The sequence below is a fragment of the Oxyura jamaicensis genome, chromosome 5 (genome assembly GCF_011077185.1).
Source record: "Oxyura jamaicensis isolate SHBP4307 breed ruddy duck chromosome 5, BPBGC_Ojam_1.0, whole genome shotgun sequence".
In the NCBI taxonomy this organism is placed as follows: Eukaryota; Metazoa; Chordata; class Aves; order Anseriformes; family Anatidae; genus Oxyura; species Oxyura jamaicensis.
Genome location: NC_048897.1, coordinates 45840528 through 45867420, shown reverse-complemented (window position 1 = coordinate 45867420; position 26893 = coordinate 45840528). Strand labels below are relative to the sequence as shown.

General features: G+C 47.0%; 1 protein-coding gene across 8 annotated transcripts in view; it reads right to left on the bottom strand.

Moving 5' to 3' along the window:
- Nucleotides 1–26893, bottom strand: part of CEP170B (centrosomal protein 170B) — a 57014-nt gene that overhangs the window by 11163 nt on the left and 18958 nt on the right. For 2 of the 8 annotated variants that reach the window (XM_035327292.1, XM_035327295.1), the window contains exons 7-16: nucleotides 26344–26482; nucleotides 18583–18684; nucleotides 16934–17410; nucleotides 14647–14709; nucleotides 13037–13803; nucleotides 10777–10965; nucleotides 10474–10582; nucleotides 7275–9044; nucleotides 3755–4004; nucleotides 1250–1409 (exon numbers count right to left, since the gene is read on the bottom strand). In XM_035327292.1, coding sequence (XP_035183183.1) covers nucleotides 1250–1409; nucleotides 3755–4004; nucleotides 7275–9044; nucleotides 10474–10582; nucleotides 10777–10965; nucleotides 13037–13803; nucleotides 14647–14709; nucleotides 16934–17410; nucleotides 18583–18684; nucleotides 26344–26482 — 4026 coding nt within the window. The remainder of the gene's footprint in view (nucleotides 1–1249; nucleotides 1410–3754; nucleotides 4005–7274; nucleotides 9045–10473; nucleotides 10583–10776; nucleotides 10966–13036; nucleotides 13804–14646; nucleotides 14710–16933; nucleotides 17411–18582; nucleotides 18685–26343; nucleotides 26483–26893) is intronic. The other 6 variants (XM_035327297.1, XM_035327298.1, XM_035327296.1 and 3 more) reach the window with 4 other exon arrangements.

Sequence of the window (26893 nt, the reverse complement as noted above, 5' to 3'; positions counted from 1 at the left end):
CCCACAACAAACGTCGCATTTGCAAGTCAGAAGTAAGGTAGATACACCACCTTAACTGCTCAACAGAGCAGCACAAAAGGCAGTTCTGCAGGTGTGGCATTTGCATGGAAACAAAGCAATAAAACACCATCTCAGAGCCTGCAGTTATTGTGAAATGTTTGCGCACTGTGGCTCAAAGCCAAATGGCCCCTAGCAGAAAACCCTTCCCTGAGCAGGCTGCAGCTGACCAGGGTTTATTTAACACAAGCACAGCCCTGCACACCTCATCTTCCAGTAACCTCCCTAAACTTCTGCTTTGCACCTTCAGCAATGAACACAGCAGGGTCACAGGGCCTCCAAGTCCTCTCCTAGCAGGGCAGCAAGTTTGGCCTCAGCTTTAAATCCTGTTTAGGACAGACCTACAATTCTTATAACAAAGACAACAGAGGACCAAGAGGCCCAGCTGAACAGCAAATAAAAGGAGAGAGATATTTTTAGCCCCATGCTGGTCGTAGACAGGAGGGAGTTTGCCTTTAAACAGCAGCAAAGGCAATTTTACTTTAGCAGCTGCATCCTCCAGGGCACCTTGCAGCTCTGAGCTTGGGCTGAGTCCCTGAGCTGCTGCACTGGTGAGACAAATTAAGAAAAGGCCTCCATCCTCCCGAAGCTAACTCCCTCCATCCTTGCCCACCCCACAGGCTGCAGAGCGGAGCCTCTGCCCTGGCCTGCTGACACACAGGTGTAGGGAAGTGATTTAAGAAACCCCTGCACAGCATTTCAGAAGCCCTGGCAGAAAGGACACAGCACAAGATCAAAACACACAGCTGGTACTGAGGGAAGAGCTCACCGTGTGCATGCAGGGCACACAGCCAGCACATTGCCTGGAAAAAGGAGGGAGGCTCAGCCTCCCCAGCCCAGGAGCATTGCACACCCACCCCATCCTGCTCCTCAGGGACAAGTGTCCAACTAGAGGCCATCGGGCCCTTCGGAATCTAACATTTTGACATTAGGGCCCTTCTGCTTCCTGGAGATGCTGTAAGGATGTACCCAACAAAAGCGCAACCTGCCTGGTTTTATTATAAAACAAATAAGCAAACAGCAAAATAAAGAGCACCCTAAACAGATTGCAGTCAATCTGCTCCTGTTATTTTTTTTAGGATGGCAAGGGCTTGTAATGCTGCAGAACCCAAGGATGCTGCCCTGATCTCCCACTACAGCCATGCCCCGCACACCTGCTAGAGGCTGAGATTTCTGCCATTCAGGTTCTTACCTCTTCTCTCGCCGATATGGTAGAAGCAGGAGTGTTGGGCACAGAGCTGAGGGAGGTGCTTGGTCCCGTCCCCGACGAACTCTGTGAGTCCCCATCTCCAGCAACATCATGAATCTCTCGAGCAAGGATGGCCACATCCTTCACCAAGGTCTGGCTTAGTCTGAAGCACAGGGCATGAAGCACAGCCGTTAGTACACATGATACAACACACCTAATATTCATTATATGTATAAAGCATCTGCAAAACATTTTTTACTGTCAACCACAGGAAGTCTGTAAGAATTACAACCTCTGCAGAGGCTAGGGAAAGCTTTGGGGTGCCTTGGCACAGCAATGAGGAATGCTCTGGCTACATACAAGAGCAGCAAAATAAATCCACTTCTCTCCTATACCCAGCTTCAAAGCAGAGATTAAATTAAAAACAAATTCTAGTTAGTACACACTATCAAAAAGCGTTGGAAATGATCCATAAAGAAGCTTAATGTTACTGTTCCCCAACCATTCTTCTTTTTTTTCCCTCCATCTTTTAAACAGAACATGGTCCCTTCTTCTTGGGACTTTTACTTTCACCTATAAAGCACAAAGAAGGAAAATGGGATTAACAAAACCATTGGTGGCCATTGTATTCATGGCTTATTTCCAAGGTTATTTTTCTCTTTAAGCCATTAAACTAAGAAGCAGCAACGAAAGCATTCTTCCACTGCGAAAAAAATAATTAAGCTCTTAAACCTTATGGAAATTACCACAGTGTGATGGCCTGCAACATGGCTAGAGCTCTCCTAGAAAGCCAAAAAGTGTATTCTTTATTACACAAAGAATAAAAACCGCAAACTCTTTCCTTCTCCCTTGTGGTTTACAAATCAAAATATGCCTCCATCATCTCCAAAAGGGATGAGGGATTACCTGGGTTATGCATGGCATACCTTAGAGTGATCTTTTCAGAAACCAAGTCTCAAAAGTTGAAGCCCCTTTACAGGTCTCCAGTTAACACTCAGTGACTGCAGAACCGTGCTCTGCTTTTCTACATCTTGAAACCAGCTTCTAAGTCTCTGGGTTGTTAGTAGCAGAGACTAAAAAGTCTCAGACTGAAAGTAGCTGTTGTGATAGTTTTAAAGGAGAGCTTAGAAAGAAGTCTCCCAGTTAGATAGCTTCATCTGAAAGACATCTTCACTTGGAAAAAAAATAAAGGCAATATAATAGAGCTGTCAGTTCATCCAAACATTTCCTCAGAAAGAAAATGTGTAATTGAACTAACAACAAGTAGTTTGATCTGCCTGCCTAAGGTGCCCCTATCCGTGCTGGTTTTGGATAGAGCTGTCACCGAACGCACCCATTGTGCCATTCACTTACTGTAAACAAGTGGCGTTTTCCCTTTTAACTCCCTCTGACTACTTCAAACCCCTCCCAGTTAATTTGGGAGCAGCAACGGAAATCAGAGCAGCAATTAGAAGCAGACTATGTGACCGAGTTCTGCAACGTGCCGAGCCAGACGAGGCTGATGCAATCACTTATTTATAGCTCCTGCGTGCCCGAGTGCTCTCCCGTGGTAGGGACACTGCTACGAGGGAAATCAACATTTCCCCCCCACACACACACCACACACACTTCTTACAGCACAGGTAAAGCAGCTTGGTTTGAGGGCTGGCACGTTTTCTACAGGCTGCCAGCAGCGTTCAGGAAAGAAAGCTTTTTGAGATCCGTGCAGCAAGTGATGCGTCTACTGTGGAAACGCTGGCCCGGAGCACGCCAAGACAGCTTCCTACGTCAAAATTATTTCAAGTATGGCCAGCACAATGGAGGACCAGTATTTCTGGAAAGTTGGCATGACACAGTCGCATATTAGAGATGTCAGGCCTCAAACGCCACTGTTTAAAAAAAGAAACTATTTGCTTTACTGCCAAAGTCCTCCAGGCAACCACAGGACCACCAGTACACAATAGCTCCCGTATCCACAGACATCAAGCTAAGCAACAACTCATTTATATACAGGGCACAGACAGGTTTTCTTGTCTGGATTTGATTGTGCCAGCCAAAGAGGTTTCTGCCCTGCAGCGACTGCTTACTGCTACCTCACCGGCTTCAGGCAAAGCAGCTGCAACAGCTTACATCCTGGCTGTTTGCTGATCCATTTGATTTCCTCTGTAGGGGAATTAGGACGGTTCGCATGAACTGGTCTGCGCACAGAGAGCACCTTCCAGCAGAACGTGGTGACAAGCAGAGATAGGTACATGCTTTTACCTTAAAGCTAAAAGAGGATACCTGTCCACAGCTCGAACAAGAAAGAAACCCACGAACAACCCAGCTTCCCTGCACCTTGGCATTTTCTAGATGAAAGGTACAACCAGCACGGCCTGGCACAGGCTGTGAAGCTTCAGGAAAACATAGCGATGCTCATGAAGGGAGGCGGGGGACACACACAACAGGGGAGTGTGCCTCTTTTTCCACCTCCACGCCTCTGTTTTGAACACCAAGGAAAACTCAACCCATTGCTGCCCAGCTCCTCACCTGGCTATTTCTGCTATCTCTGCTGTTTGCGCCATGAAGTTGTAGGGGTCAGGGTGGTCGTCAAACTCTTCATCATCATCTGTTTCTCTGCCGTTGTGTTTCTGCTTGCCCAGCCCAGAGCCACGCATCCTCGGCGTCTGTGTGGCTGTTGAAGTATGGGAGCGTTTGTGTTTAGGGGAGCTGTGATTTGAGCCATATTCCTCCTCCGAAGTAGAAGTGTAATCTGAACCCTGTGGTCTCCGCCTTGACGCTTATAAAAAATGAATTGGTTTCAGACCAAGGAAAGTGAAGAGGGACTACAAAAGGGCAAAAAGGTAACACAACACTAGCCCAGGAACACAAGGGAAGGAGAGTTTCTGTGCAGGTTTCAAGTTAAACAGCACGTTCTCAGAGCTTATTTCAAAGTTGAGCACTTCCGTGGCTCCTGTCCGCTCTACAAATTTGGAGTGGGGAATTCCAATGCAAAACCAAAATGACTTTTAACAGCTCCAATGTATGAAGTTATTACCACAGACTTTGCTTTCCCTGCACAGAAGCTCTGTGTATAAGTAGCACACGTTTCAGACTCCTCAATCCCACAGAAATCCTTCTCTGAAGAGAGCCCAATTTTCAAGCCTGCAGACACCTTACCAATTAGTTTCAAGTACAAGCAAAAGGAAGGGTTTTTTGAGTGAAGCAGAGATGATGGTACTTGGTTTTATTTGTAAAAGTCCACACCCCCACCTCCTGCCTCGCAGCTCCCTGTCACTGACACTCTACAAGAGGCGTTCACACCAGCCAGCCGTGAGGACCGGATCCAGCCCCTGAAGTCGAGGGGAAGCTGCCTGCTTGTCCCAGCTGGTTCTGCAGCCACCCAGGTCCTTGTTGCATGGGAAGCACTGAGATGTCCAGGTATCAACCCTTTGATTTGAAAACTGGGCTCCCAGAGTTTCCTGTCTCATGGCACTCTCTGCAGAGTGCTTCATTCCTTCCTTCCTTGCCTGGACGATGAAGACCCACCAAACACAAAGTTGGCCACGTTACTGAAAATTACAGCACCTAAGAGCTTCACCGAGGTTATCATAATGCTAAACCACTGAAAGCAAATTAAGCCAGCATCATGATCACGCAAACAGAAATAATTAATTTGGCATATAAGATGGAGAGAGAGAGAGACTAGACAGTTACCACAGAGAGAAAAAAATGTTCCTATACATTGTTATCTCAGCTATTTACAGGTCACGGCTCAGGATTAAAAATATATACAGAAAAATAAATCAGCTCATATTCCACTAGCAGAGGTTTTTGTTTGTTGTTTTTTTTAAAGCACGGTTTCAAATCAAGAGGTCACTCTGCCATTGAACAGGGACTTCAAAATTAAGGGCCTGATTTTCCATCCCTGCACACCAAGGGCCATCAGAATCTAGTCCCTCAGTATCATTGAAATCACATTGAGTAAACAAGTCACGTACACAGAGGAGCAGGGGGATACCAGCCCTTCTCTTTCAGAACTGGTACCTTGGATTATCCTGACGTTATCTGCGCTTTTCACATAACGTTACCTCAGATGCCTGACAAGCCACTGGCATTTCTCGTCCCAAAGCCAGATATTTTATTCTGTTCCTCTGCTAGCAAGATTAACTTTCTCCCACTGGGATGGTTGGAAACCATCGTGGTTAGCTAAATGTTTAAGAAATCCTTGAATAAATCAGCCACATTTGTCTCCTTACTCCCAAGGCCTGACACTCAGTGTTTTTAATGGTTATCGTATCGTGCTCAAAAACACCTCGATGGCACTGTGCAACGGTTCAGTTCACCAACGTTTTGGTTTTGTCCCAGGAATGAGGTGCTGGGTGCTCGTTCACAATGTCTGCAACGTTAGTATAGGAACATGCATCACACACCTGCTACAGCACTACGAAGCATGAGGAAGTACAACTAGTCTATTCAGAGCTTGTGCAAGGTCCACAATCCTACCAAGGAATTAGGAGGTTAGTATTTTAAGAGCAGCTAATTCAAAGAAAGGATTAGCATCATGTGCTGCAGCTATGCTCAAGGAAAGGTGTTAGCGTGCTACTACAAAGCTCTGCAAATCAAAAACCAATTCATTTGAGAGCAAGAACTGGCCAGCTCTTATGATTTTTCTCCAGATGATTTGAAGTCTGTGGTCCAAAGGCAGAGGGGTGTGAAGAGAACCTCCTGTTTGTAAAACCCGGACCACATCGTACTGATCTGAATTTGTTATTGATTAACACAAAGTCAATAAGAGCATCATCTCGAAAAAGGCAAGAGAGCGACTCTACACACTTTGTAGCTAATTTACATTCTGATTTACAAGCATATACAAATGTGCAAGAAGAAAGTCATTAAAATAAAGGGAAGCTGGATGTGCTAAAACAATCCAAAATCAAAACAAGCAGCAAACAATATTTTTAGCATGCAATAAAAATGAAGAGTGCAAGAAAGATAATTATTTCAACTGCATGAAAGGACGTGAAAAGGACACATCCGAAACCCTTACAAAAACACAGATCTGCTCAAAACAGCATCCCTCTCAACAGGCCTGAGAAACTCAGCCAAAGCAGTTCTTCCTGTCCCTTTAGCCCCCCATCATTCCTAAAAAACAACGCAAACAGCCCTGCTTGGTCACATTCATGGTAGGTCAAGGAGCCTGGCCATAGACCAGGTCTTAGACTGAAGGCATAAGCACTATCTGGGACAGTCTCTGATTGCCAATTACTGTACCAGAGCCGTCATCTGCACTGTCCCCACCTCTTAATTAAAGGCTGTTTTAACCATGACCGATGTTGATATTGCGAGGGTCTGTTCATAACAGGCTGCTGAGTGTACAGCTAGAGAGCAAGACAGCCCCCGAACCTCCTCCTCGCGGGCAGCGTAACTGAGCGCCTTCCTTACCTATGGCAAAAGTGAATCAACAGACACAGCAGAGGGAACCTCGTGGGGCAATCAAAATGTAGAGTCCAGCTCCATGCTTGCATTTACAGCAAGAACAAGAGAACAGCCTTTAAAACACAGGGACGTTAATTTATTTTCCTGTTTCAGGTGCCTTCAAACCGGTGCCTGCCACCATGGACATTAGCTGCCATCAATACCATTAGCGCCATTGCTGGAGCAAACTCTGAGTTTCAGAAGTCAAAGAAAAGCAGAACAGAACTGGAAAGGCATTAAATTCTACCTTTTTAACAGAAACAAAAAAAAGGCTAACATTTTCCTGCTAGATGGCAACCAGGTGCTCAGAAAAAGGAAGTCAAGAAATTAAAAAATAAAAAATAAAAAAAGCTATCTGATATCTTCACAGGCAACACCAGTGACATCTCACTGGGTATGGGAGACGCTCTGCTGCCTCCAAACCCCACCGCACAGGAAGCATCACCCTCACCCTCCATCACTGTCATGAATGCAGACTGTTGTACTCACCCATGCAGCACTTGAAATAGTTGGGATACCAACCGCTGGCAACTGTGTCCGGCCTATAAATCAGAAAGAGGGAAGTAAGGAGAAACAAAGCACGAGCACTTACTGGACGTGGAAGAATACTTGACACTGCTCGAGCGGGTCCTGCTGAAAGGCTGCTTGGCAGAGGCAGCAGCCGCCGTTTTCCTCGCTGCGGCTCTGACCTCCGCAACACCCGTCTTCCGATAGGACTCCACACTCCGGCCCGAAAACGCCGACCTCGACTGCGCGGTTTCAGAGTCACTGGGCACCGTGAAGGAACCCGCCCGTTTCCTCGGCATGGCGAGGATGTCAAGCCGGGAGAGCTTTTTTGTCTCCGTGGACTGCTTGGAGCCCGGCGCAGTGGCTTCGTGGTTGGAGGCTGTTTTCTCGGCATCAACACACTCGTTATCCGAAGCGTCGCCCAGACGGGCGCGACGGAGCTTGGAGGCCCTGGTGGGCCGCGGGGTGGATAAACTATTGGAGCGGGTGAGAACTTGCTGGATCTTCTGCACATTTGGCGTCGCTTTGCTGTGCTCCTCCTTGGCAGCCTGAGGAAAAGGCTTCCTTCTGGGAACTGGCCGCGTTACCGAGTGCTCGTGGTCAGACACGACCGCGTCTGGGACCGGCAAGTAGGGCAGGCTCGAGCTTCTCTCATCATCCGTGAAGTCGAGCGAGCCCCGAGTCCCAGCGCTCCGCTTCATCTGGAAGCGCTTGGTGGCCTCCACACACCTCGGTGCTTCCGGCACCTGGGTCTTCCTCTTCTCCGTCAGCCTGTCCCGTGCGCTCGGCTGCCCGCACTGGTCCTGGATGGACGGCGTGGAGGAAGATTTCTCCTTCTGCAAGCTCGCAACCGCTTTGCGTTTCGGGGCGCTCGTGGGGACGTTTTTGCCGCTCACCAAGCTGACCGTGCTGGCTGTGTCCACGTCGGAGTCGCCAGACAAGGAGTCCTCCAGCTGACCAGCAGTTTCTGAGGCCTCCAGCTGTTGGCTTTGACCAAGAAATTTGGCTTCCAGCGCTGCCAAGGCAGTTTCAGTATCCTTAAGGAGTAGATGAGTGTCCTGACCAAAGTCCATGCGGGTTGACCGAACGGCCTCTAAATCTTTAAGCAGAGGGTGACTTGAAATATGCGGAAGTTTATTTTGAGGAACGCTGCTGCTTGATTTATCTTTGGTAAAGCTTTCCTGTCTAACAAAAGATGATGTTTCCTTTCCTGCCACATTTTCCTGGTCTTGAGGACTCTGGTGAAGGGAAATAACCATTTTTCCTGCTGCATTAATGTAAGCACTGACGTCTTTGACCGGTGGCTTTCCAGGAACAGGTGTGCCAGCAGACTTGAAGGAAAACTCCTGATCCTTGCTGTCTTTGTCTGCTCGAGAATGGGCCATGCTCAGGCAGAGCTTGGAGGCAATCCCCACATCATTGCTGTCATCGCCAATGTAGAACGAAGTAGAAACTGCCTCACTTACAGCTCTCATATTTGTAACGCGGGGGGCTCCTGGCTGCCGGCTCTCTGATTTTGTGTCTTCTCCCGTCTGATCCAGCATTTTATTGTTTTCTTTGTACTTCCTGCTTTTTTCTGAGCTGAAGCCATCGTCGGATCTGCTGGCATCACTGAGGCTATCTGGATCCAAGTCTTCCTGGATGAAGAGGCGGCTGCTGGGATCACCATAGGCTTCCACACAGTGGTCCTTCACGACGGTTCTCTTTGTAACCTCGGAATAGGCCTCCTGGCAGACCAGAACTGTGGGCGTGGGGCTGTCCGATTTATCGCTCGGCGGGAGCTGGGGAAGAAGGCGCCTCGTTCTCAAGGGTACAGCGTTTTCTGGTTCCCCAGGTTTTGTGGCTACACTGCTTTCTGAAGGGAGTTAAGTGGACACAAGTCAAGTGTTGTACTACTATATTGCCTTTTTTTCCTAAACAACTAAGAGCTTAATCGTGCAAAGTGAAAGTCCACAAAACCACTGAAAAACAGAGTGCAAAACTAAAGCTTGTGTTTAATACAAACATCGTACTTGGGCCAGACTCCTGTTCAGTCCCTTTATGTTTACCAATACAGAAACCCAAGGTAAACTTAATTCCCTTTCTGGGTCAGAGGGCTCAACACCTGCCCTCTGAATTTGAAATCCACCCAGGACATTCTCCCATAATCTACCTCTCAGTACAATCACATACATTTAGAGGCCATACTATGAATCTGCTGGCATCAATCTACCATAAAAATCAGACCACAGGAAGGATGTGAAAAGCCATCAAGCCAAACCATTGCAGTGATGCAGTGTTTTCAGTGCACTCTACACAATGTAGATGATGTTTCTCACAAGTTCTCATTTGATTGTATCCTACAGCAAAGCCTCAGAAGAAAGATGCTAATAATGAAAAACTGAATTAGAGCTCATTGCCCCAGCGTGGGTGCTCCTCAGCATGAACACACTTCACAGAAAGAGCGCTCTTATTTGTCCCCTGCTGGTCAGGACTTCATATCTGATACCACCTTTAAATACCAGGGTAACTGGTTGGATGGCTATGGTAATATTTCAAATGCTCTGGGAGTCGTTTTCTCACGTGGTGTGAAAACAGTGGCAGTAACCTCCAAAACAAAGGTTTCTTTTAAGCTTTACTCAGTCTGTCTCTAGCTGTTGTTGACGTGAAGGTAACAACAAATATTTCCAAACAAAAAAGGGTAAAAGCATTTCTAAAAGCCAACAAAGCACTGTTCTCCCCTTCTCACGTATCAGGACCTGGGGATTTGTAAGCTGTCTTCCTAACTGTGATGGGAACCTGATCTCCCACCACTCCCTTCTCCTCCCCCATTCCTAGCTTTCTATGCTAATCTCCACATTTCAAACCTGTCAAACTCCAGAACAGCCTAAAATTCTCATCATAGCCAGGCACAGGAGAAGCATACCCCCCAAAAAGCACCAGTCAGCAATTATGCTCCAAGACAACTTGCAGAGCGTTTTTTTCTGGCATCATTAGGCAGTCTAAGGAGTTACTCGGCTAGTTAACACCCAAGGCCCTTATAATCTTTCTGCTTCCCGGGTGCCCTTCAGTCGTATCAAATACAACACTGAAGAACTTGGATGACTCTGAAATGCAAACCAGAGGCACTCTCTATCTTCGCTCCACTGGGAACAATTCACCCTGCCCTTCCCGCCCACAAATACATTAGCTGAAACAGAACATAAGCCACAGCCAGACACCCAGAAGCCCATAATTCCTGCTTTTCATATCATCCTGATTTAGATTCAGGCACCTTCCAAAGGTAACATCAGGTTGAGACTTACCTGTACCTCCGTCAGCCTGCCCAGAAACAGATCCAGAGTCAGAGTAACTGTCGGCAAGGCTCGCCCACCTAGACACCCACTTCTGACTGCCCTGAGCTGCTGCAGACATCTACAATGAGGTGGGGAAGGTGGTGTCAGAAAGACGGTTTGTAAAACAAATCTTAGCCACAAAATCTCTCTGCTCACATCCCCATCACCCAGTCTCCTCAAAACAGAAACCAACCCACACATCACCTTTCCATCCATCCAGAAAACCCACTCACACCTCCACCCTCCCAGCAAATCCACCTGGACTGTCCGTACCTGCATGTCAGCCTGAGACCCACTCACAGCTTTTGAGGCAAATGCCTGGAGCAAGGGTGACTTCTGACTAGTGCCGTTTTCAGTGATTAAATGCTGATGGGAACCAGAGTCGTCTTTTTCACCTTTTATGACTGGTCTAAAGACTGAGGATATTCTGGAAAAATCAGGTGACTCAAGAACACCAAAAACCTGAAAAGATGTTTGTGTGGGAGACATTAAAAACGGAAAAAGAAAAAAATATTAGCCTCAAATTCAAATCTATGAAGCCTTATTCACACACAAACTACGATCCCAAAGGGCCAGAAACACTTGCCAACCCTTCCATACAAATTAACTAAATCATTTTCTTCTCTACTGCACAGTAGCAGTTTAAAATACACTTATTCACGGAATCCCACTCACACCCACCTTTTCTCTCATCCGCATTATTTTGGTGCATTGTCTTTAACAGCAGTAGCTTTCACTGACTGAGCCCCTTTTCAGCCCCGAGAAATTTAGGATGAGTATCAGGAATCTATTTATCAGCTAATTCATGGAGAATCAGGGGAAAAAAAAAAAAAAAAAAAAAGGAAATTTCCATCTCCAGGGTCTTTCATAGACTACAGCAGTGACTGGGCTGAGAAAAGCAGCCTTGCATAGCCATGGAAGGACAGACAAGTGCTTAAGCTAGCTGGCCAGCTTCCCTCTGGAGATGAACAAGCTTTCCTAGGGGAGTAAGCAGGATCCATGCCTCAGAAAGGCTTGTTTCCCTCCCCTGACTGCAAGTAGCACAGGAGAAGAGGAAAGCATGGAGGGTACCTAAGTTTGGACACTGATAGCCTGAAGTTCTCCACTCTCACTTCCCTTAAAAAAAAAAAAAGTGTGTGTGTAGTGGCAGAGGAACAAAAAGCAAACACCCCAGAACCTCAGCAAGCCCAAAATTCCCATCATCTTCCTTCCTGGACAGAAATACAGAGTTCTGGTGAATTATTTCCCAACTGACACGTCTATGCTGCACCAAGCCTATGGCACAGCTAAGAGCAGAGTTTGACCAGCCTGCCTGACCTGGGCACATACCTGCCAAGACTGCTCCCCAGAAACTGTTTTTCTTTTGTGGTATTTTGCTCATATTTCCCCACTAGAGCAACAAAAGCACCTAATATTAGGACTAGGGCCTTGCTGTGGCTGAAACACCCTGCCCTGAAAGCTTCCGATCGCATTTCAAACAAGATGTAAGGAAGAAGTGTAATAACCAAACAAACAAGGGAAGCTAGATCGCAGCCCACAGAGCACCGTATATAAAGCTCCAAAGCCAGGTTCAATTAAGGCCTCCTTTAAATCTTACCATCCTCCTGCCCACGGTTCACTAAATGTTCACAGCAACTTGCCAGTTTTGTTTTCCTAATAGACCGCAGATGAAAGTTAAACCTGAAGATCAGCCAAACTTTGGTTTGCCCTGGGGTTGCCTGGCTGGGTGGGGTATTTTTAAGCCTCACCCTCATTTTTTTTTTTTTTTTGGAAGGCTACCATTCACTTTGCAAAATCTAAACAAGCATGATCCATCTAGGATTGCCTCTGCCCTAGACCACACCCTTTGCTATCTCAACTAGCTGGCGCTTGCCCCGCCAGCCAGCACTACCTTCTAGCCGAGCAAAACTACACACCACCTACCACCAGGACTTGTGAACAATGAAGAACACCGGCCCACGGCTGTGTTTCCCTCGGCCTGCCACAGGATGCAGTGCCAGCGATGGGGTGCAGCTCCACTATTCGTAACGGTGGGCAGGAGGTGAGGCATGGCCAAGGCAGAGTATCGCGACCAGCCACAGTCCTGGAGACCAGAGCTTCTCCCAGCCATGGTGCTCAGCAGGACCAGCCTGATCCTTGTTCTGCTGCTGCCCTTCCCTCTAAACATACGGAGAGCCCACTTGCACCTTAGCACCTGATCTCATTTTGGAAGCAAGACCACTCTTTGCTGAGGGCTTACCTCGCTTTCTTGCATTTGGTGTTTTTTTTTGTTTGTTTGTTTGTTTGTCATTTTTACTGTTTGGGCTATTTTGTTGTTACTGATCTTAAGACCAGCCTCACAGTCTGTTGACACCTATCCTTAACACAGCTCAGCCAGGATGATTTCCCACACCAACCACAACCCCCTTCTGCACCTGATTTAAGATGGCAGCAGCTAATGAAGTTAGTTAGACCATTTGTCACCAGCTGCAGAAGCACAAGCCTTCAGCCCCCCAGCTCGCTGGCCAAGCCCAGAAAAGCAAGCAGCATTTACCTGATCTATCATTTTCCGCGCTTCTTCCACCTCTTTATCCTGCGACTCCGTCTCGATGGTGTATGTGCCCGTCTCGCTCACGCTATCTTCCTCGTCGTTCCTCCTGCCCTGGGCTGACTTTACCTCCGGAGGTGGAGCAGAGGCAGACTCTGGTTCTGATGATATAACCACGCGTGGAGCTGCCGGCACGGGCTGAGGTGCTGGTTTCTCAGCCCCTGCCTTGCCAGACTGAGAAGTCTCCCGCAGGTACTCGGCCATAAAATCCTGAGCCATTTTAGACTTCCTCCCAACGCTCCCGTAGGTTTTGCCTGATGCTCTGGAAGCGGAGGAGGATGAAGAGCTGATCCGATCCTCTGTCTTCTCTCTCTTGAACGAGCTAGCTCTTTGGGTCCCCGTGGAGCTGTTACTGGGTTTGCCCGCCTGCATCCCGACGTGGGATGGAGGCACCGCATTGCCCTGCTTCTCGGCCGGCAGCGCGTTCTTGCGCTTCTCGACCTTGGTCTTCAGCCCAGGATCGGTGTCGCTCTGGGAGGAGTGAGCGCTGTGCGTGAAGGACTGCGACCGCTTCTTCCGCGGCGTGTCCTCAAAGAACTCGATGACGAACGCCTGCTTGTTGTGCAGCATCTCGTGGGGGTCACGCCTCATCTGGCGCTGCAGCTTGGTTTGCTCCACCGCCCGTTCGCTGCCTGTCGTCGTTGTCTCCTTCTCTGCCTTGGGTGCCACAGGGTCTTCCGAGTCGCTCTGCGTCCCGTCCTCGTGCCTATTGCCTGGAAACAAGTCGTGCATTTGACTTACATTCTCAGGTTCTGTGGCCCTGCCATCGCCTACCAACTGAAATGTATCTTTTGAGTTAAAAGAAAAAGATCCTACAGGAAATAAACAACTCCAAAGACACCTACTGTGCTAGTGGGATTGTATCCCTTCAGGGGAAAAAAAAGGAGTCTGTCCCAAATCCCACTTTACACAGCTGGCTGGCTATCAAATTATTAAAAGTAATTCAAGAAATCATTTCAACCCCAAGGGGTTTTGAATTTGTAACACAGAATGTTTTAGATACGTGAGGCGTTGTTTATTTCCTTTTTGCCATTTAAATACATGCAATGCCATTATTTTACCGTTCTACCCAGTTACTGTAGTCCGAGATTACCTTATTTTGTTCTGTTACACAGGAGAAATCTCTCCGCAGAACCTATAAATGAACCCTGTGCACCACATCCCAAGGAACCAAATCCCCGTGATGAAGAAGCCACGAGAGCAGTGCGTTACCAGCGCATGCACCTCCAAGCACCCACGTTACCCCTCTCTACAACAGGGAATGAAACAGCATCTAACTGGAGAAGTGAACTCGCAGGATTCTGCACTCCCCTGAAGATTTTGGAATCACACCGTGACAGCCCAGAAGTCACACCAGCCTACCACCAGCCAAGCAAATGTTAAATCATAACGTAGAGTTCACTAAGCTTAAAGTAAGCTTATGCTTATTTTTGTTACTGACAACCAACTTTACAGCCTTCCCTTTGTATCAGTGATGCTCTCTGCCCCTCAGCACCTTAGTTCAGGACTCTCAGAGATTAAGTTAAAGTAAAACAAACAAGAAAAACCAAACAAACCTTTTTTTGGAGAAGGAAACGGGTGTGAAGGCACACAACTTGATTCATTCAACGACCGGGAACCTGTCATCGGGAGAACGGGGAAAGAGGTCTCTGCGCTCTAGACTGTAATATGCAGCAAGATATACTGGCTAAAATACCACGTGTTTGAAAGGAAAACTGCTCAAACCTACTTTGCAAGTTCTCCAGGCACAGGGGTGAAGACCATTTATTACCACGAGTTAACTGTGAAAGATTAGAATTTAATACAAGAACCATTCAACCCAGGAGTCAGTCCTCTGAGGAGTCTGCTAACACCTTCCTGAAAAAAGCCGGCACTTTGCATTGTGCCCCGAGGGCTGATAAGCTGCGTCCTTGAAAGGGAAAAGTTCTTCAATTAAAGGGTCTTGGCTAGGAACTCTGCTGAATGCAAACTGTGAGGATGCAAGGAAAAACACCGTGCCTATGGATGCCCCGGCAGAACACCATGCACATCCCCTCAAGCAGCTAAGACCTGAACTCTCTGGTCTCAATACCAAGCTTTACATTCACCAAAGTGTTCCTGAAAGGGAACAGATGTTGCTAATGAACCCCAGTGGTGGGTGTCTGTGATCCTAAGACCCGAACCTGGTACGCAGCCAGCTGTAGCCTCCCTCCAAGGCATCTTCAAAATCAGCCCCGCAAGAAGAACACGTTACACAGCCACCACAGATAAATGACGTGCCGTCCTCTGCCAAAGCAGAGGTAGGTAAACTCCTCAGGCCACCAACACTGCATTTTTTAATCAAATGTCCAAACAGTTGATTTTTGATATGCGAATTATGCATTAAGTTACTTCAGCTTCTTTCCATGCCTCACGGACTGCAAAGAGGTGAGTGCAGCCAGTCTAGTACTCTCTGCATTGCTCAGGAAACCCCTGGGATGAGCAGCTGCTGTCTAACACTGGTTTTCTCCAGGAGGAAAGAGGAGAGCTAGTGAAACACATTTGAATCCCTGACAGACTGCGTTCTCCAACAAGTCAACAAAATCCAGAATCTCAATTAGGAAAAAAACCACCACACACAAAACCCAACACCACCAACTTCTATCACAGCCACAGTAGACTGAACAGAGGACCTGAAGTACCCAGGCAGGCCACCTCAACATTCTCCTATCGGGAAGAACTAGAAACAATGACAGCAAAAGAGTTTAATTTCCATGTCACGCCAACCCCCTTGTCTGGGCATGTGAAACTTTCTTGACCTTAGGAGCTTCTCAAAAACACATACACAAAACAACAAGTTGGAGGCATAATACATAAAACTCTTCCCATTAAGAGGAAGATTTTTCCAACAAGGGCTGAACAAATAAATATTCCTTTGAGGGAAAACAAGGTATTGCTTTCTTAAGAAGGACCTCAAGTACAGGTAGGTCTAGTAGCCTCCAATATGATTTCATTTGCAGTCTGCAACGACAGCTTTTCCAGCACCTGCACAGCCTCTGAATACAAAGGCAGCGAGAATGCAGTCATCTGTGGTGTTCTCCTCACTGCTTTGTGCACAGCCCAAGAGAGGCATCCAAGCAAACTCAGACCGCGCAAAAAATATATTTAAAGTCATGTGAGAATCAGGTGACTCCCACCAGCTGCACTAAGAATTAGGTTACAAACTGCATTTGAAAATCTCCAAAGAATTCCTCATAGTGTCACAGTTAATAGGAACTAGGCGCACAAAACCTGTAATTTTTGAACAGTCCGGGATTTCAGAGAAGCTTTGGAAGAAGATTTCTTCTCTTAAACTAAAAATACAACTATTTCTTCCACTGTTGATCATGTGTATCTCAACTCTATCACCAATCACCATGCCATGACCTTTGGTCATTGTACCCATGAGGATCACACTTAGCATCTTCCAGACTGCAGCTAAATAGAAAAGTCACTTCTTTAGCTAGGAGAAGCCAGGAGAGGAAAATCCACCATAATACCATGTTTACCAGCCTGCCTGACTACATGGAAATGACTCTGAACATTTAAAAATCAAAACCCTTTTTTCAATCACTGCTAATGCCAAGATAGGGATATAGATGTTGAGAAACCAGATCAGAGTCCCCAGGCCAGCATCACATATGACTTCAGGGCTGGGTGAGAAGAGCCTACTTGCTGGGTTCAAAACCATTAACAGTAATTAAAGAAATACTCTTCATCTTGCAAAGATGAGCAGAGATAAATAAGTGCAGTTCTCCCTGACAGGAGAAGGATTTTCCCCCTTTAGTATGTTGCATTTACACAGCCAACCGTGAACACTGCCCACATGACAAGACATTCACTCACCTTTAAGCGTCTTTGCATGAACCGGCAGGTCACTCTTGGTACTGTACACATCGTCTCCTGGAGACTGCCGCCTCATCAAGCTGGGGTCATTCTGGACAAGCCAGTCCGCCACCTTGCTCTCTGCTGACATCACTTCTGTGTGAGCTGGCTCCTTGCTATAAGGTCTTCTTTGTCTGAGTGAAAATTTAGTTACGTGATCTTTTATCTTTATTTTACCAGGGGTACCGTCGTCAAATTCAATAGTGAAAGAGGCATGACTCTGTACAACTGGAGCTACTATAGCATCGATATCCTTTGTCGGGATCTCATGGACCTGAGTTTCTGGAGATTTTGATAGCTGCTGAAATTCTTTAGTTGGGATCTCAAAGTAACTTGGCTCTCTCCGGAAAGCAAACACCGACTGTTCTTGGGAATCTCTATAAGCAGAAATATTGCCATTCAGTTCTTCTTCATGTTGGGCTATCTCTTTTGATCTATCTACAAAAGGAAAAGAAAAAATAAAGCAAAAAAGAAAGCCTTAAATTCACAAACATTAGCTGAATTTTAAAATGAATTCATTAAAATGAATTCAAGAATACAAGTTCTGTTTTAGATAGCTTTATACTGTGGCCTCATCACTGAAATGGGCGTGTAAACGCTGCTACCCTCAGATCACTATTTGTCATATTCACTTTGCTTTCTTCCATTGCTCTCTAAAGAGCTGAGCACACGTGCACAGAGTTGTATATTTTGGCAGAACCTACGTGGCTGGTGGCATTTCGAGGTTTCTGTATGCTGAGCTGAGGTGGCAGGGAGATACATCCTGTTTCACTCTGCTGAATTCACCTACACGCACACCTGCTGCACTTTCTCCAGTTCAAAGGAAAAGCTTGAGAGTGTAACGCTAATCACCGGCACGTGTTTGCTGGATCAGTGCTGAATTCTCTAACATCAACAGGGCTACAAACACATTTTTCAGTAGTACCCAAACCTCTTGGCTAGCGGGTCACTCACCTTATTTCAGTCTCTTGGGAGGGCCACTAATCAACCCCCCCCCCCCCCTCCTTCTGAAGGTGTAAAACAGATGTACATTGAAAACAGATGTACATTGAAGTAAAGCTCGTCTTTGTGCAGGAAAGCATGTTTGATAGAAACACCAGCTTTACTGCACAAATATAAAAATAGGCATCTTCCAAGCATATGGATTCACAACAACAGGAGTGGTGAGGCTAAACAGCTGCTAAGCACGATGAGGTGAAAAACGGAGAGCTTCTGCATCAGTCCAATCCAGTCAAGTGCCTCTTAGGAAATTCCCAGCAGATGGACTCGCTCTGAATGGTTTATTCAGGTGGGCTGCGTATGACCACATATAGAGCATTGCTTCATAACTTGGGTCTCAAACAAGCTTCACGAGGCCTTTCTCATACGTACTGAATTACTCCACAACTGCTGGTTTTAACCTTCACTTGTTCTAGTGGAAGCATCTTAATTTTCCCTTACTCTGGTTTCACTGGCAGCAGTCTACACATAGCAATGTGCAAATATAACAAGTACCAAAAAGTGGTAATTAAAGCCTTGAAGCAGGATGACTTCACTCAAGAAAGACAAAAAACATGCAGGAATTGTGTGTCTCTCCCCCCTTCTCTGTCCCACAAATTCACCTCCCTTACCTGAATAATGTTCCTCCTGCCTTCTGTCCTCCTTGTTATTTGCATCATCTTCCCCCCACCAGGAAGGCTGCCCATAAAGAGGGGTGCGGTAAGTATTGGTCTCTAGGAAGAAGATAAACAACTACTTTGACACAGAAAATATCAATTCATAAGGTTCAGAGAAGTCAACCGCATGCCAAAAGGGGGAAAATAGCAGGGTCAGATGAGATTCTGTACCTGTTACATTACAGTCACAATAACAGCAAATTATACTGAATAGTTCAGGTTTTTTTTCTTTCCTTTCCCTGTTCACACTCAGCTAGAAGATGCAGACTTCACCTCCCTTCACTGTCTTTCAGAGCTGTGTTTCCCAAATACTGGCTTTTCATCCTCTCCAGACTCATCATCATTTACAGCAAGTGGAAGATTTTCAGCAGGACAGACTACAAAATGCCAACCACAAAATTATTTGCAACTCACCTTCAATTTAGGTGAAAATCAGACCTTTACCCTCTTCTTAACTGGGAAAACTTTAGCTCTGCCCTTTCTTGCCCCACCACAAACTCGGATGTCAGGAGGCCAGGAATCTCTTCCAACTATTCACTACTCCCACTCTAAATGACACACATCCTACAGCAGGAAATTCTTGAAGGGTTACAAATTTAGGGAAAATGGTAAAACCATCTCCTTACACATACATAAAGCAGAAGTAAACCCTTGTTCTCAAAAGCGTAAAGCAGGGGGATCCCACAGTCACTGCAGGAGAGTTTTGTTACATGGAAAAACCCTCTAGAAGAGCCACACTTCAATAATTTTCTCTACTCCAAGAGCACTCACTGAAAGATCAGGGCTTCATTGCAACAGGTACCCAAAAGAACTGATTCACCTCTTTTTATTTTTTCTCCCACGGAACAAGATTGCATTTTGGCAGTGCCTTGGGCTGCTGCTGTTTATGTTTCAAGTAAAAAAAAAAAGCTCAATTTACCTGTATTCACAGTCATTAGCTTATGTTTTTGTAATAGTTGATGAGAGGCAAATAAAGTAGCTTTTGTTCTTTCATATAAAGGTGACAGAGATGCAAGTACAGGTCAGGGGCTGAGGTGAACAGCCCGGGTTCCGGAGCTGCTTCTCTACCCGTACCAGCCGTCAGCACGCACCTCGCCAGACACGTCTCAAACTCCAACTCCAGCCACAGCTGGGCTTCTACTGCCAGCTGCTGCTCAGCTTGGGGTTTTATAGCCACATGCTGCCCTGTGCAAAGCAGCCCTCAAACAGCCCTGCAATTTCGCATTCCCTGCTGTAATAAGGCCAGGACAGAGAGCAGTTGCTGGCATAGGGGAAATGGAGAGAGGAAGAGAAATAAAGAGTCTAAAAAAATGAAGCCCAACTTGATGTTGTTGTAAATGGCCACTGTTTCAGGTTGTTTTTTTTTTTGTTGTTGTTGTTATAGAATAGTTCCATAAATATATATGTTCATCTGTTACCACAGGTAAAAATTTTGCTTCACAGACACAGTCCACATGCCCTTTTCAAGAGATTTTTGTGCTTCAAAATTAAGCACGCTGCTTCCCTTCACACCGAGGATCAAAAGAGGCTGAAAGTATTACTCTCCTTTCTGCCTAGAGCGCGTACAAGATAAATTGTACTGCCATTATGCAGGCAGCCTTTGAACGTTCAAAGGAGGAAGCATTTTTCACCATGAATAAATTGGAACTGCGAAGTAATGTGTGTCATAACTGAGTATCGGTAAACTACTCAAAGGCAAAGGAGAAAAAACAGTAACAACCTACTCAAAAACCTGTCAAAGAGGAGAGAAACCCAAAGGTAGGGTTTGGTCACATCCACGCTGCAATCGATTGTCACCATCATTGTGAAGGACTCAGCCCCGAGGTTTTGGACACTCACATTACTGTGACCAATTCTGACCAGCTCAATACTGATTTATTTTCAGTTGCTGGTGGAACAAATCTTGACCGTACTACGGAGATGAAACACGCACTGCTGCAGATGAAACCCAAAGGCAGGCTCGCACTCTTGCCCAGGCAACACCTTTCCCAAGCACGGGTGCTGTTACTGTTCACAGCTTGGAAGGAGGCGCTTCGTTACAGCCCATCTCTCCAGGACACCCCAGCCCCTCACCAGGATCCCAAAGGGCCCCTAGTCTAGAAGCTTTCAGCTAGCTGTTCCAAGAAAAGTCTGTTTCCCAAGGGGCAGAAGCTGAGGGAGCTCACATCCATCCTGCAGGACAGACCTTCCCAGCAGCTGCTCCTGCCCTCAGCTCTGTGCACCACCTGCCTACAGGACACAAGAGCTTTTCTGCTACAGGACAAAAGGCAAAATCGAGTCAACCTTGGTTGATGGGGAGCTTTGGGATTGCAATGAAAGCAAAAAGATAAAAAAAGAATTTATAAAGAACAATGAGCCAGTTCCTTTGCCTTCTCAAATTTACCCCACTAACCTAAAAGCCCTAATAGGTACTTGGGAAATGCCTAAATTCCCCCTCGGACAAAAGCTAGCAGAAAGCCAAAACCCAGGGCTCCTCAAGGAGCACTGCCTCAGGTTGAGCAGAGCTCAGGGACCCGTGACCACCAGGGTGGAAGCAGCCCCACTGCAGTGACTGCACCATGGCAAAAGGTCCCTCCTGCCCACCCCAGGGCCATCCAAAATAACAGGGAGCTCCCACGGCCCTGGAGTGAATCACACATGCAGCAGCCTGTACCAGCGCGTGCCCAGTGCAGCCCATCACTCCACTTCCACGGGTTAGTTGTCATTCCTTCCCTCTCCCAGCCCCCACAGGGAACTACAACTTCATTTCAAAGACCGCAAAAAGCACAGATGGGAAGCCGAGGAGTCGGTATCTCGCTATTTGGGGCCAGTTTCAATATTTTAAGAGCAATTAATGTTTCCACTGAGCCTTCGCGTTAATTTGCATTTTAAATAACATTATCAAGTGACACAGACACCCTCATTTTCAGCTACCACTGAAAGTGGCCAGATCCTGAGCCAGGGTAAAATCGCTGTGACTCCAGAGGAGCGACATGAATTCGCTGCCCTGCTCATCTCAGAAACTGCAGCCCCTTCTAACCTGCCAGCACAACTGCCCCGACAGCCACTGCAGCTCTAGTGCCATAATGTTGGATAGAAGAGGGGGAGGAGGTGATAGGAAGGCAGCAAAACCAGATGGCTGTGACAGCAGCAGGCCAGGTAGCAGCTACACACACCGTTTTTTGCCAGGGGGCTCAGCTCCTCACCAGCTGGGATGTATTTTGGGTAGCAAACCTCAACCTGGGCCAGCAGCATCCAGAGCAGCGCATCTCCCTGTGTCCTGAGCCACGCAGCCCGCTCCGAAGCCACAACCTGTCTGCTACATTTCGGTGTCAGCTGGAAGCTCCTGGAGGATCAGAGGCTCGGGGTTTGTTCGAGTCAGCAGCGAAGCAAGGAACAACTAGGAGAACTAACAGTCATTTTAATGATATCAGACTGCCTCCCATTGATGGCAGCTCGTTACCACCTCTCTCGACTCCGTGCCAGGCTGGCCAGATGGTGCCAATTCATTTAGACATATTTCTTGGCTCATCAGTTCAGGCAGACAGCCTGGAAACCATCCTTTTAGATAACTGAATTGAGGTCAGCACAAGCGTTCAGGCAGATAAACACTGAGCTATGGGTGACAGCGTAGTACTGGGAAGACCACCGACACACACATGTTCTGCTCCTGGATTTCAGTCTTCGGGGCTCTCACTCCAAAGAAAAAATGAAGGCTGCTTCAGCACAAAACAAGGGATGTCCATTTGTTTAACAAGTCTGACAAGAATGTAATGAATACACGGCTATTGATCATCTGAAGGAGAGGCACCACGAGAGAAAATGAGATGTCTCAGTACAAGGGGTGCATTTCAGGAGAAGTGAATCACAGAACAACAGCAGGACCAAGATACAGTACAGGTGATGAAAAGGAAAGGGCAAATCTGTGTTAATGCTGCTCTCCATCAGCAAGTGGGCAGAGCAGCTTCCAGATGAGCAGGCAGCTCTCCCGACAGAGGGGTCTGATTTCCTTTGAAGGTGGCTCTCCTCCAGGCTGCCTGGCTGGGACAGGACGGAGGGCTGTGCTTTGCCTGAGTCCTTACAGAGCTTCAAACAGTCACAAGACAGACAGCAACAGCACATTTCTTTGCTGACAGAAGCACATGCAGCTTTGAAGCTGTCTACAGCAAGTCGTAACAACAGCATGAGAAATCCAGCTTGCTCTCAGTCATGCCATTTTTGATTCATTATTAATAACCTAAGTGTCCATCTTCAGAAGATGCAGACTAGGCTGCTTATGGCAGAGGGGGAAGGAAAAAAAAAAAGATGATCTAGCTTTTAAAACATTCTAAACTAATTTCTAATGTCTTTGCTTTTTCCTCTCCTCCAAAATACAGGGATAAACACAAAGCAACTCTTTGGCTCTTCACCGCAGTGTTTGTTTTGTGTGCACGTGAACCTAAACCCTGGTCTTTTGTACCTGCTGTGAGCACACACAAATCCTGGAGGCTTTCAAATCAGGCTGATAATCACAAATTTATTTGTACGAATTACACGGCGAAACCTTTAACATGCTGCAGGTACCACCAAACCAGCGCAGATGAAAAGCAGATACACCACGGCCACTCTCCTAAATTAAAGGCTAGAGCAGGGCTGTGTGTCTAAGTAGCTATTGCCATGATCTCATGGGGAAAGCAGCCAAGGACCATGGAAACCACTCCACAACTCGGCACAACTCCCGCTGCCTCCCTCCACACTGCCTGCTGACCTCAGCACCGGACACAGACACGACTTGCAAGTCGGCTGCTCTGCTCACAGCACTCTGCAATTACACCAGCACCAACCCAGCAAGGAAGCCTGTTTCAAGGATCCTGGGAGAAACTCGAGTCCTGCTCCTGCAGTCGGCGATGCCCGTTTCAGCTGGAAGCTGCGGGCTGCCTCCCCGCGTGGAAACTCAGGCCTGCAGCACTTATTCAGAGGTTAGTCATCAGCTTCAGCATTATCTACTGCCATCAGCCTGTGAGGGCTTTAAAAATAATAAATTCAGATCAGTCTGAGGATTAATGATGTGTTGAGAAGACCACAAAGTAGCTTATCTCATCCAGTACCTCAGCTCAGGTAGCAACAGATGGGGAGCGTGACAGCATTAAAATCTGCTCCGCTTAAGGCTGTACCTGGCCTCCCCATGACTTAAGGCTTTAAACACGAGAGCTGATGGCTATTTTTAGCATTAACTAGCTGAACTGTGGGCACTTTTCTTATTCATACCAACATCTAACCCACAGGTCTTACCAAGTTCCTTGCCTTAAAACACATTTCCCAAGGACGGATGGCTTCCTGCTTACAGGCAACACAAACCCAAACGCTGCCCCTTCACAGCACGAAGAATAAAGGGCTGAGCTGTTTTCAGTTCCCTCGGCTGGATCTCTTTATCCTCAGCCCCTCACCTCCTCCCATTTCTAAGCAGCTCTAATTGTTGGCATTGTTTTGTTAAACCTCTTCCCTGAAAGCTTGCATTGCCTCTGCCTCTCTTCCAGCCAGGCCCTGGGAAGCGATCCTTCTAAAGGCTTTTTGTCGCCCCAGACCTTGCTTTAATTAGTCAATGCAAATTCCTAAATACCTACGGGCTTAGCAAAACAGCTCTTTTCCCCAAAGCCTCTTTTTGCTGCCACTAAGCAAGCCCACTCCCCGTAAGAACACCACATTCTTCTTTCCGCTGATCATTGAAATTGCTGCCACTCCTCCAAGCGCCAGAGAAAAAAAAAAAAAAAGCACTGTGCATGTGTGCAGCTGAAGACAAGGTGAATTAGTCACATCACAGAGGAGAAGGGAACCCGCTGATCATTCTGCTCACGTGACGGAGATGCTCTCTGGAGAGCGAGGCGCTGATTTAATGCTCAGCCTCCTTCCACAGGCTCCAGCCCAACCCAGCAAAATGCTTCCAACAAAACGTCCTGAACTCCTCCATCCTCCAGCGGGTGAGCAGCGCATCATCGACTTCTCACACCTGCCCATCAGCCCCACTGCGTGGAGCATGCACCACCTCTGGCCCCCAGCAAGTACTGACAGCTTTTTGATTTTTATTTTTTTTAAACCTTCGAGCTATGGCCTATGCCCACTAACAGTGACAGAGATGCAATGCAGGTCTGCGAACCGCACGCTGAGAGAAGGGGCACCTCGCTGAAGCATCTCCTGACTTGGGAGATTTTCCAAATATCAACCGCTATGCTATGTAGGTTAAAACCAAGAAGATGGAAAGAATAAAAATGAAAATATTCACACAACCAGGCAGGGAAACACAAACTGGTTCCACCTGGGCCTCGCAGACCAGTTACTGGCAACACCTCCCAAGAGCCCAACACCCCTCACAGCTCAGCTGAGAGCTCTCCCCAGTGAGGTTCTCCTCTTTTCACCCTCCATGGTATCACAGCTAATCCCCAACTTCATCCCTTTAACTCCACGCTTGTGAGGTAAAGTCCCAAATGCCCCATCTACGAGGGGAGGGTGACCCACAAAATCTCTAAATCCACACGAATAAGGGTTTTGCAGCCCAGAGAACAGCAGTCAGGGATATGTACCGCCTCCATGCACAAGTGGAGGCAATGAGAACAGAGGGGAAAATATGGGAGAGAAACATTACTTGGTTTTAGTGTGCCATGCTAGCTCCGAGGGATTTTCACAAAGACAATACAGAGATTAAGGTCAGCCAACCCACTCCAATTAGGTATCAGAAAACCTTAACGGATTTACCCAAAGTTGCACGCATTTCTAGAAAGCTGCTGTGCCTACATCTCAGTGCATCCCAAGACACACTCACTCCTACTTGCCCATCATCTTCCCTCCACTCACCTTTCCCCTGCCTCCAACAGGCCCACTTTGCAGATGGGCTGCCTCTGCTACACCTAAAGCTTCCCATCGCTCTGCCATCCTGGCAAGCAGGACTACCACTGGCAGTCATGAGTCATCTGGATGCTTTATACCGTATTTCTTCCTCTTTTTGTGTATCATCAAGCTCTAGAAGGCCACCAACTGACATCTGAACAGAACACAGAGCATACGCGCCAGGGTAGTATGTACAGGAGGTAGGAAGCTCAGCTGGGTGGGACAAGACGGCTGGGGAGGTCCTGGCCCACCACAGTGGGGAACACACAGAGGCAGGTATGAACAGGAGGCTCTAAAGGAAGGTAGTAGAAGGAAGAGAAACAGGCAACAAAAGGAATTTTTCAAATAGAAAAGTTCTGAAGCCAGGTAACAATGAACCCGAAGCAAATGCCTCCCAGTTCAGCAGTCAGTTTCAGTCCCACATCATGGGGTGTTAGGAAATACAGTAATTTAAGACCATACATGGCTTTTTGGAACAAATCCCTTGCTACTGCTTTGCCCGGCTGCCAGTACCACGCTACAGCAGCCATGCATCTTCCACTGTGAGTCACCATCTCTGTTCAAACACCAGCTCGTGATTAGGAAAATAAAAATAGACCAGACAGGTGCCAAAGAACTTACCAAACCTGCTCAGCCCACAGGTTCTCTAGCATGCACACAGTGACAAGGCATGCATGAACTACCACGCCAGTTTCTTTTTTTTTTTTTTCCTGGGAGGCTGAATCTCTGAAAACTGAGAATCTGAAATACTGAGGTTTAGAAAGATGACCCGCTCCTTGTATGTAACCCACACTGCACTTCATTCTGACCCAGTGCAGGGATTAAGCAGCGCTTTGACGATGCTGGATCTCGAACAACTGGTTTCTGAGCAAGTACCTGTAATTGGTTTCCTCTCTCCTTTCTCCAGCTTCGCTTGCTGGGACTCCGTGTAGACACCGTGCTCCATGGGCTGCTCCGCCCTCTTCATCGCCGTGCCTTTGAAATTCATCTGGAGCTGGCTGGTGTACTTCTCGTGCTGCAGGGACATAAGGACAGTTGCAGGGTGCCCGTGAGATCTGCGTGGCAGCCCACGGCAGATAACCAACCACCCTTCCCTGCAAACAGATCATGCAAAGGCAAACACTGTGGCTATGTTCTGTGACAGAAAGAAAACACACCTAAGTAGAGGCTAGAGAACAGCAGAAATGCCACTTGAGAGGCTTTCAAATACCTCCTTTGGAGGACAGTAAGTGACAATTACAGCCCATGAGAAGGTCACTGTGACACAGCTCTGCAAAATAGCTGATTACCAAACCCTTTAAGGAGTAAACCAAGAACAATCAGAACTTATGCCATTTTTCGTTCAGGATTCAAATCCTGGAATCCCCTTTGTTGTTAAAGTAACATAAATTCTTTCTGGGCCTTCATCTGCATTATCTCCATCTTT